The 12334-nt window shown below is 34.6% G+C and overlaps 1 protein-coding gene and 1 long non-coding RNA gene across 2 annotated transcripts in view; both read left to right on the top strand.

Annotated features, from left to right (window-relative positions):
- The window catches only part of LOC134651973 (dual specificity protein phosphatase 22-like), a 61943-nt gene that overhangs the window by 32968 nt on the left and 16641 nt on the right, over positions 1–12334 (top strand). Inside the window, exons 3-4 of the mRNA XM_063507118.1 lie at positions 5810–5934; positions 10597–10768. Coding sequence (XP_063363188.1) covers positions 5810–5934; positions 10597–10768 — 297 coding nt within the window. The remainder of the gene's footprint in view (positions 1–5809; positions 5935–10596; positions 10769–12334) is intronic.
- On the top strand, positions 7849–9112 carry LOC134652181 (uncharacterized). The gene is made up of 2 exons (XR_010097168.1): positions 7849–7939; positions 9010–9112. It is a non-coding gene; the product is annotated as an uncharacterized LOC134652181 (long non-coding RNA).

Here is a 12334-nt window from a genome sequence, read left to right as displayed (position 1 = left end):
TCCGTCCGTCCCCGATGTCGACGCGATCATATAAATCTATTTGCATCATCACTTATTCACGGCGCACCGTACGGTGGGTATTGTAACGACATTTGTTATGATTTGTGACACAAAAACAATCCTATTTGTCGGATTATAGGTTCCGAGCTTTTATTTTAATTACGTTACTGTACCTATACCTACAACAGCTATAGCGCCAGCGTGCAGCGCTATAGCAGTAGTAGCTCCAGGGTACAAATCTGTTGTGCGCATAGATACGAGTATGCTACTCCGCCGTGCGTAAGTAAAAGTAACTAAAGTAAAATATTTTTATATTTATTGTTTTCAGGAACTTTATACAATGTAAGTAACATTGGAAACATTTGAACTAGAAATTAGAAATGATTTTTCGATTGACATTTATGATTATTAAGCTTGGTGGGGCGATCAGTGTAAGTAATTGTCCAATACGGAATTGTGGTGTGCTTTGTTTTCAATGACATAGCTTGAAACCTACTGTTCCGGCTTTCGATATATTTTGCAACTGGGTCGTTCTCGCATTTCGTGCAAATCGGTGTTTTCGGAAATTTAGCAAAAATGTGGTGGCGTTTTCGAATATCTGTTAATGCAAGGTTGTAACATAGGGCCTAAAGTATATGTATCTCCAATGAACAATTCTAAAAAAGTTAGTATTTTCTTTATATGTACAATTAACACCCAATTTTTTCATTCATCTCTATATGTAACGCGTGAAGATATAACTTTGACCTACATTTTAACCTTAAGATACTACAAATAGAAAATTCGTTGTTTGTGCAATAAATGACTTATTTAGTTATGTTTTAAATCGTATAATATTAGAAGCTAGAAATAAATAATAAAAACTATACAGCCTTATAAGTGTATGGTTCAAGTAATTTCTTCATTACCGACGCGAGAAATAGATTAGCTATATTTTGCTACATAGCGAGGGTATATAGCGCCTACCGCCGATGCAACACATTGTTCGTCAGTCAGTTGGCCGCATGATCTCGTAGCGGATGCCCGTGTGCCACTGTTAGCGAAAATATATACGATCTCTCGGGTCGGGAAGGAGTGTGGTTCTCGATAGTCTTCATCGCCATCGCGTGATTTATACAGTAAGTAGCAAGTGTACATTCTTATAATTATACGTAATGAAGTGTTTTAGTGTCGCCTTTCAGATGGTTTATTCTGCAAAATTAAGGTCTGATGCCAACTGATGTAGGCGACAAAAACTTCCAAAACTTCATTCATATCGGTTTCATTCACTTCTTTTCCTTCCAATTTTACTGGGGAAGGTAATGAATGACTTAAGAAGGTAATGATAATATATTCGAGGCAGTGCATTTAATGAAAAGAGGCTTAGTAATTATAAATACTACGCTGTTATAAACATTTAAAACTGTATATGATAATAGGGGAGCCTTTGTAGTCTAAGATGGTCGACCTTCACCGATATGTCTGACGGATGAAACTTACATATTATGAAAGAAAATATGTTCCTGAACAGAAATAAATAGGGTTGCTTAAAGAAATATGGACAAGACTATTTTTAATTATTTTTTGAAAAAAAATTTTTTTTTTCAAATTTCACCGATCTGTCTGACAAACAAAATAAGTTCCAATGGAAAGTATACAACTTGTACAATATAAATCAACTAGGTTGCCTATCTTTTCCCGGTCACTATTATGTGGTTATAGGGTTGCTTGCGAAAATCCGATCACAAATAAGGGTTGCCAGGCTTTTAAATAAAATAAGAAGGGAAGACTTTTAGCGATAACTCATAAACGGCTTAACTTATCAAGTTTGCTTTAATTTTGTTTGAATGAGTTTATTAAGCACTATTTTTATGATTTTTTTTTTCATATTTTTGGATCGATTTTTCAAAAGTTAGAAGGAATAACCGTTTTTTGTTCTTTCTAACTTATTATTTCCGAAATGATTCACTTTATCAAAAAATGTTGTTTGCAAACTCCTATTTATTTTTAAAGACCTATCCAACGACACCCCACACTATAGGGTTAAAACGATAAAAATAAATTACATAGGTACAAAACGCGAATGATTTAAATATATTTTGTCTATGCTAATTTTTGAAAATTTGAAAACTACGTTTTATGTGATATGGTGCGCAGATGTTCAAACCGACTTAACAAACACTTGGGGTTGACAATCTCGACTTATAATGATGATAAGTAAATGGTAAATGTACCATCTAGCTTGAACATTATAAGTTGAGATTGTCAACCCCAAGTGTATGTTAAGTCGGTTTGATCATCTCCACAGTGCTTAAGACACATGTTTTTAATATTGTCGATTTTAATTGGTGTTAATTTTCTTGAAATACAGTTTTTTTATGTTCGATTTCATAAGTTTGTTTCATTACCGTCCACAGATAAAATTACCATCTCGGCCGATTTCATTACCAGCGCGTAGTTCATTACCAGTAGCCTTATTAAATGAAAAGTAATAAGGTTACAAAGGTGCCTTTAGCAGAAAAATGTTAATAAATGAATCCACAAATTGACGAAACCCAAAAGTTTACCATTTAAAAGAAAAATTACAAATCGAGAGAATCTCACCGATTTGCACGAAATGAGAGAATGACCCAACTACGAAGCAGGTCTCCAATATCACAGAATTCACAGATAAATATAATGCCGATCGCTGGCGGCAGATGTGTTGTCGGAAATAAACGAATTTCCAGCAGTTTTCTGCAGAGCGACTCGCTTCCGAGGCGCGTTTAATTATTTATCCATAGATGATAATACCCACTAGATGGTGTATGATAAGGTGTGTCTAGATCTGATGCTTCGCTAGCGTATCGTTCGCGAATGTTTCGCGCACTGACGCCGCGCTACAAATCGTACTAGAGCATTTCTCAAAAAGTTTATACATTTCGATCACATATCTTAGATTTCTATAAAAATTAGTATGCTGGTAAAGTACATGAAGCTGAACAATTTCCACGATATTTCCCAAAATGTACCAGAAAGTTTGTATGAAACATTCCTTTTTTGTTACCAAATGTGTAAGGAAATCTGGTGGAAACCTAATGAGAATACGAGTAGTCAGCAAGTATTTCATAGGCAGGCGCATGACGTCGCGTTTATTAGATAGGTAAGTATGGACAAACCAACCGACAATTGGTCACCATCGTGCATAGTTGCTCTAGTAATGTATGAGAGTCGGGCGCTTATATATTTCAGTAGCGTTCACGTTTATTAATTAAACATATCACTCACTCATATCAGATATCACCAAAAAATGATTTCTAAGGAGCAAGCACTCCGCAAGTACCTATATATAAAAGCACCTCTGTGTAGTAAACGCCAGGCTTCGTATAATGATCGCGCAGTCTTCGAGAGTGCATTTATCACAGCTTACTGCTGAGCGAATGAGTTACTTAGTAATGCTGGCTTTATCGGTTTCGTTTCTGCCCGAATAGTTCATGAAGCGATTGGCGTTTTATTACCATACTTAAGTAATGTAACTCGCTTTGCTATAACAAACGTTTTCACACATCAATTTTCATATACATTAAGTAGAAAGTTAGTAACAAAATACACACAAAGTTGGCTCAAACACATTATGTGGATAAAAAGTTGCCAAGCCCTGCGTCAGTTAAACCTCACATGGGAGGACCAAAGATCGCTAGGATTTATTTAGGTTTTGACAGCTAGAAGAGAAAACAGAACGGGTTTTTTCAACTCAAGAACGCCTTGGTAGACGTCGAAATAAAATAAAAAGCAGAACATAAATAATTATTATATTTAAAGACCGCATATTATTCTTTATTAAATTTCAAATGGATTTATGAGAAAAATCTGTATTTTATAAAACGTTTTTGTTTTTAAAATAAAGTGAAACGTGAATTGTGAAACGGGTTAAAGTCAGTCATATTAAGTAATTGAGTATAGGTACTCAATTACTTAATATGACTGTAGACTGTAGCGTTATATACCTACAGATTTTTTTTTTAATAACAATAATCCATAGTAAATAAAAGTTATTTTGTATAGGTAAGAAATGGCTCCTAAGTATACTGACTTTATTTGATGCAAACGTACTTAACAGTCCTGTAGATCTGACAGTTTTGTCACATCGTCTGGCCTTACTCATATTCAAACCTCTCTGACACGGACTATAATTTATTTCTATTATTTCCTATGTCGCCACGGCGCTTATAATCCAAACAAGTTTTATATATGTTTAATTAGGTACTTAACTATTTAAAGAATATTTAATTAGGTATCAATATTGTAGAAAAGTTTCTAGTTCTAAAGTTTTAAGCGCTAAACTATGCACTCTATAGCGGCCGGCGAGAAGGAAGTTCTAACTTGAGTCTAGAAGTAAGAGCCGCGGGGAGTCAGTCCACATTTAAATTAAAATGAGGTCCCTTCCCAACGGACTCTGTTGCTCGTCGCTGGAATATGAGATTTATTTTTAAAGTTTATTTCTGGGATCGGTAATGTGGGAAGTTAACTAACGGGAATTAATGTGGCGTGAATAATAGAAAAAGGTGCTGAAGCTTTGATCGATACTTTCTTAGAGGACGTTGTTTTACCACAGGTAAAGACACCATAAGTCCATCCACTGGGCCTTACTGAAAATCAGCCTCGCGGAGTGTGCCACGTGGCTCATACCGTGACACCTAGCTGAGTGAGGACCATTTAGCGCAACCTCTCATTTTGTGTTCTCTTTGTTAGTTTTTAAGGTTATGTTATTGTGCTAATAAATGTTTTTCTTTCTTCAAGTATTAATGGCTCTAAATAAGTTTAGTACGTATTTATAAAAATGGTGTGTAACAGGATTCTTTTTTACTATGGTGCATAATATTCTTAGATAGATGTGTTTAGCATATTAGTGTAGAGCATATTACTCATTAGCGTAGATACCTACTAATTTCCGACCTTAGCGAAGTTCCCTGACAGTAAGTATAAGGTATTTACTTATCTCCTGATCCTTTTGACAAACTCTAATATTACTTTTGGGCCGATTTCGATAAGTATTTCTTTGTCATTCGTTAGACAAGATTTTATAGAGATAAATTAAAACTTAAAACAATAAATTCGTATCAGGTATACGTATTTATTGTTTTAAGTTCTGCAACGGTAAAAAAAAGGTTCGTGAAATTTGTGTCACAAGTAATGAGAAGCTTGCATAATGAGCGAAAAATCCACTTGACATTTTTAGCCGCGAGCGGCTTCGCTAAAATTATGTCGTTGCTTTAAAAAATGTTTTAACCAACTCTTAGCATTTATGGTTAAATTCCATACTTACCTGCTATATTTTTGATAGAATCTGACGGAAACGCTATGTGTGTGTAACCTAACAATATGGGCGAATCAAACATACTTACTTATTGGGCATGCCGAAGCTAATTTGATATTTTCAACAACTTTACGATTATTTTTTAATGATTTAAAAAAGGTTGTTAATAAATGATATTAAATATTTACACACATTCATGTCATTCACAAAAATGTACCGTCGCCCTGGTAAATTGTAATTGATTCTTAGTAGACATCTCTCGAGGACCATCGCATTGTGTAATTTGTGTATCTTGTATAGTGTGTTGCAGTTTGCAGTACCTAGTTTCAAAAGTTCTCTATCGCGAACACACTAGTGTGTGCTATTTGAATCTGTAACTATAAAATAAATGACTAAAATATTTCTGTACGAGTATTTATTCAGTTTTGTGACTATCCTCCATCCTCCACCATCTTAAATTAAATAAATAAATAATTTATGAGTTAGTATGTTTAGACTTTAGAAGTATTAATAAGTTTTTTATCTTGTCCGCAGGATAAACACTACCTCTGTATAATGGCGTCCGACTCTCCAGACCAGAACTTGACTCAATACTTCGCTCTCTGCAATGACTTCATCCACGCAGCGCGGCTTAGAGAGGGACACGTACTTATTCATTGGTAAGTCTAAGTATCCATCATCATGCATCTTACGGGATTCACACGTGATTCACAATTGGCCGCCAAAACCCCGCGTTTGGTTCATGAAGCGCCGCACTCTCTCTTTCTCGACTGTAAAGTTAACTGTACCTACTTGTTATTTTCCCGACTATAAAATGCCTGACTTAAATTAATGGATGTGAAAAAACAACTATACTTACTGTAAAAGTTATACCATAGCTAGTGATACAATAATTAATATTCGAATATGCTTAATCATGCAACGTTAAAAATCCCATAAAGGAATGGAAATCGTTAATATACTTGGGCTTTTTCTAAAATAAATATCGAAAACCCGATTCTTTCAAATCTGGACATTCTTGGGCTCATTCTACTCAGAATCGACAGCACTCTCCATCCTACCATTAAAAAAAGATGTCCCAAATTGTCCATTCCATTACGTCACGTTTTTAGTATGAGAAATTTTTTCACTTGTATGTAACGTGACGTAGTGGAATGTACAATTTTCATACAAAATTTTGGGACAATTTTTTTTATCACCAGGATTGAATATACTAGTGATTCTGAGTTGAAAGAACCCAAAAACACCAGGATCTGGGAGAATCGGGTTTTCAATATTTATTTTAGAAAACGCCCACTTACCTACTTAACGCTCAAGATTAATATTTTGGCTTATAAAGTTATATTGTGGCATAACTATAAAATTCCCATTTCGAACTCCGGCGCCCTATTCATAAATTGGTAAGAAGCACACGAGCCGCGCAGCCCCATAGGATGAATTCATAATCGTCATTGGCGCTTGTGAACTTCATGTAGGTACTAAATAATATAATGTTTGCTAGGCAAAGCAATTAATGTTAAATTGGTTTAGCAAAGTTTTTAATGCTATTAAGCAGATATTTCAAATAATTACTTTAATTTTAGCATTTAATGATGCTTAACACATTCCGCAATATTCTTCTGCTTTAAATTAGAATAATAAGTCAAACTTTAACAGTCAAATATCGAAAATAACGAACCAAAGAGCAGTGAGTAAATTAGAACTCATATATTATTTAACATCAACCGTTTATATTTGAACAGTGTTGCGGTTTTGGTCGTCGGAATAAAGCTTAACATTAAATGCGATACTGGCTAAAAGATATGGTTAACATTCATGTCATTCACCTTCGCAATTATTTTTAAATGATTTTGAGGTATCTTTAAAGTATTAAAAAAGTAGACCTGATTTTAGTTGATGTGCACGTTTTAAACGCAATCCTTTGTAATCCAATCAACGCGGCTACCAATTTTGGACTGAATATTTCATTAAACAACAGTAAGTAGTTCCTGACCCTCGTTCTTAGAAATTGGCGCCGAGGGAGGGCCCCTCTGAGTCTGACCGTTGATTACTATCGTTCGTTACAATAACAAAATTTCAGCCGAAAGTCGGGTGATGGCTCCTCTACACGATGGGCCAGCGCCGGCCACTCCAAGGGACGCATTTATGCGTTAGAGGGAGCAAGTGATATTGCTATCTCATTCTAATAATTATACGAGTAATAAGTATATCTCTCAGTTCGATGTGCCGCACGGTGGGCTGAAAATCGGCCTCCATAGAAATAGAAACCGAAGTCTTAAATTTGAACTTTTTTTTATTGGAATAGCTTTTGTTAGGTTTTATTATGTCCCAAAATTAATCTTAGCTAATTTGGTTGGAAAAATAATTAATTATAATTTTTTTTCAAAATCTTTGTTTGGCGCGTATCAGAAAAAACGAGTTTTCTCCGAAAATAAAATGTTAACCCTAATATCCTGACAGATCATTTTAAAACCAATTATTCTTGATTTTTCCACATAATTAGAATTTTCCTACGGGGTGCACTTTTTTTTGTAAAAAATCGATATATATTTTTTATTTTTATTATTTTATTTTTTTATTTTTATACGATTATACTCGTTATTTTGACTACAAAAAATGAATTTGAGTTTGATCGAACCAATAACTTACGCGTAGTGAATTTTTGTTCTAAGCAAATGTATGGAGCGTACGAGTAAAACGGATTTTTTTTCAAAAATTAAAGGTATACCGTAATATCCTTGCAGATGATTTAAGTACCAATTATTAATGATATTTTGACATAACGCGAACTTTTCTACCGTATGCACTTATTTAACAAAAAATAAAAAACTTATTTTTTCATGCTGAAATAACTTTCTCTCATTGTTTTAATCAAATAAATAATAAACATACAAGAGTTACAAGTAGAAAATTGAAAATAAAACCATTACATCCTTTACATTATTACCTTTATATCCTCTTTATTACATTATCTTTGTACTTAATGAAACAGTATTTAACAAATGACACATTGACAACTTATGAGTCTAAAATTAATGATCATTAATGAGGTCCGGTTACAATCGTTAGTAGATATTATGAATGCAGTTTAATCATTAAGGTTTTAATCATTATGCTTATAATTAGACGTAAAACTAATTATAATAGCAATGATATACTCGTAGAATGGTGATGTTCATTAGTACTAGGATTTTTCTGTGTTCCGTTGGCTTTTCTTCCATCTGTCAGTAGCAGCTCTTGTAAATCTTCGGCAAAATTCTTTCAAGGTGTCACGATCTTCTTCTGATAGGTTAAGGTTTGATTTAGTTAGCACTATTTCAAACAAAGCTTCGTGATTTAAACTAGATCGTTGAGATTTTAGGATAACAAACAAGTCCAAGTTCGTAATAAGACTGTCCATGGTTTATGGTCGTGTAAGTTAGCGGTTAAGAAGCTCAAGATGAACTAAAATATAAAATGTACCCCTTACCTATTTATTGCTAGTACTAATGAACACCACCATTCTACGAGTATATCATTGCTATTATAATTAGTTTTACGTCTAATTATAAGCATAATGATTAAAACCTTAATGATTAAACTGCATTCATAATATCTACTAACGATTGTAACCGGACCTCATTAATGATCATTAATTTTAGACTCATAAGTTGTCAATGTGTCATTTGTTAAATACTGTTTCATTAAGTACAAAGATAATGTAATAAAGAGGATACAAAGGTAATAATGTAAAGGATGTAATGGTTTTATTTTCAATTTTCTACTTGTAACTCTTGTATGTTTATTATTTATTTGATTAAAACAATGAGAGAAAGTTATTTCAGCATGAAAAAATAAGTTTTTTATTTTTTGTTAAATAAGTGCATACGGTAGAAAAGTTCGCGTTATGTCAAAATATCATTAATAATTGGTACTTAAATCATCTGCAAGGATATTACGGTATACCTTTAATTTTTGAAAAAAAATCCGTTTTACTCGTACGCTCCATACATTTGCTTAGAACAAAAATTCACTACGCGTAAGTTATTGGTTCGATCAAACTCAAATTCATTTTTTGTAGTCAAAATAACGAGTATAACCGTATAAAAATAAAAAAATAAAAATAAAAAATATATATCGATTTAAAAAAAAAAAAGTGCACCCCGTAGGAAAATTCTAATTATGTGGAAAAATCAAGAATAATTGGTTTTAAAATCATCTGTCAGGATATTACGGTTAACTTTTTATTTTCGGAGAAAACTCGTTTTTTCTGATACGCGCCATACAAAGATTTTGAAAAAAAAATATAATTAATTATTTTTCCAACCAAATTAGCTAATTTTGGGACATAATAAAACCTAACATAAGCTATTCCAATAAAAAAAAGTTCAAATTTAAGACTTCGGTTTCTATTTCTATGGAGGCCGATTTTCAGCCCACCGTGTGCCGTGAGAGTTGGCCGTAAGGCATAGGCCTCCTCCAACTGTCTCCATAGGTCTCTGTCTGCAGTAACCTTCATCCAGTATGGCCCCAGAGTCAGACGAATGTCATTTTTCATCTTGTAATTGGATGTGCTTGCTTTTTAGTACAGCTTCTAGGGTACCAATAGAGAAATTAAGATTGGTTTTTGTTAAACAATTCGGTTTCATCAGGTTTGGATTAGCTGACCTGATTGTATTTTTGTTCGGGTCAATGGTAGTTGACCGCTTTATCGATCTCGGTTAATTTTATTTGCGTGTTTCCAAGCTACTCGCCACACGAAATCCTATGTAATTATTGCTGTTTTATGCATGTTTTAATACATGCAACTCTTGAGTTTAAACGAAATAGAAGGTACATAGAAAACTTGTAAGAAACTGATCTATGAACTTATCACACAAATATTTGTCTATTCAGACTTAAGTAGCTTTGCATTGTAGTTAGAGATAGATTGGGCCAATTGGCAGCTTGCTTAACACTAACAAACACAACCCTTGATTATTCAAACTTAACCTTTTGGACGCCAATGACCGATATATCCGCACCGTAGGTTCAACGCCAAAGACCGATTAATCGAAGACCACAGAGCAACATCGACCTACGTGCATATACATATAGTTCAACTTCAGTTTTGACACTTCAATGATGTGGCGTCTGAGTGACAGCTTTTGTGTTTGACACGGCGTGGAAAAGGTTAAGCTTAAGCTTAGTTTCTCAGTGAATTTACACAATACGAAAGATTCCGCATTTTGCGTCAAAGGTTCCTGCTGCCTGAAAGACCGAATCTCGTGTTTTTTATTTTTTTATAGTATAATAAAAGTTTATATCATAAATATTAAACATAGCTATGTTTCTGTTCACAGTTTAGCGGGTATGTCGCGCAGCGTGACAGTAGCGGTAGCGTACATCATGTCGGTGACACCGTTAAACTGGCGTGAAGCGCTCAAGGTGGTGCGTGCGGGCCGCGCTGTCGCCAACCCGAACCTAGGCTTCCAGCGTCAGCTGCAAGACTTCGAGACCTACAAACTAGTTGAGGTATGTCTATCACTTCTCTCTTCCAACATGGTAGAAATGGGCGATGGTCACCAAAAGCTCGGCTTTCAGCGTCAGCTACAGGACTTCGAAATACCTACATATATTATTACATAGGTATTTTATGAAAATTGCGTGGTGGCAGAAAAGTTGTGTAAGTTAGTAACTGCACATAGTCGACTAGCAAATACAAAACGGAAGCAACTTACCTACTCTCCGTGTATGGAAAAGTGATTATTTATACATCTTCTTAAAGAAAATTGTGAATCCGAAAATATTTTCCCACCATCACGTCAACCATTAGTCAAAACATGCTAGATGTTTGCGAAAGGTTTACTTTCAATTGTTGGCTTTGCGCCAAAAACCGAATACCTAATTTATTAAAATATTTACGTAACATGTTGTCGTACCCTCGTTTACGAAGTTCATTTTCCTTTCTTACCGCCACGACAAAGGCAATTCTTGTGGAAATTGTATTTCAGCGTTCGTTAACTGTGATGTAAGAGCCGAGGGCGGGTTTATTATGTTCGCCCCGTGCTCATCACCAAAGGAACCCTTTCGGTACATCGCTAATTTGATCGATAAGGGTCCGTACAACGTGTCCATTCTCACCCTCATTTTCTATGTTCGCTTTTTCAATTGTTGTCATCTTTCTAAGATATTATTGTGACGACCAACTGTGACTTCATTAAAGCATTTCAAAAACTTCTTATACTTCAATGAATATTATAAGAAGATATTTCAATAATAACAAAAATACCGTAAAACGGGGTGAGTAGGTTTCGCGGGGAGAGGTGGGTTATGATTGGGGAAAGAAGGTTTGAGAGGGGGGTGAGAAGGGATTTTAAGGCTACTGCTACAAAAATAATGTATTTAAATTTAAAATGGAGCTACAGTAATAGGCATAATAAAAAAACGATCCAACAATCTTCCAAAATCACCTTTGTATGAAAACCCCTTCTCACCCCAAATACGAGGCACTACGGGGTGAGGCGGGTTTTCCTCTTTATCGTCAGTTATGAAATGGAACTACCCAAAATAAAATAAAAACTAAAATACAAACGTCCGGAACACTTATTATATACACCATTCAGTTTTCATATGTAAAAATAAAATGTTATCGAGTTTTGAATTTCAGTTTTGGCCCTACTCACCCCATTTTACGGTATTTTTTTCTGGTTGTACGGCGCCCAATTAAAATACACGACGACGGTAACACACAAGTTGCAAGAGCAAACTAATTACCGAGTTTCATTTCCTGCATCCGCAGCTTTATGTTCTAGCTCACGTACTTAATTCCTGAAAACAACGTTTGCTTTGCAGTAAACTCCGAGATCCTGCGAAATTGAGGTTAAGTCTATATGGAAACTTGGTCTTGTCTAGTGCAACCTAGGTCAGAACTATGTCGTTGTCATCAAACAAAGCTAATGGACTTGTAATAGAAACTGACGGTATAGCATTACTCATCATTAGGTATCTACATTGCACACGTAGGTAGGTATATGACATTAATAGCAGTAATGTCATGTAATGTTACATTAATGAGCTTGACTGGCATGTTTTAGGGTA

This window comes from Cydia amplana, chromosome 11 (genome assembly GCF_948474715.1).
Source record: "Cydia amplana chromosome 11, ilCydAmpl1.1, whole genome shotgun sequence".
Classification (NCBI taxonomy): domain Eukaryota; kingdom Metazoa; phylum Arthropoda; class Insecta; order Lepidoptera; family Tortricidae; genus Cydia; species Cydia amplana.
The sequence above is the reverse complement of the archived record's forward strand: the minus strand, read 5'-3'. Positions and strand labels throughout refer to the sequence as shown.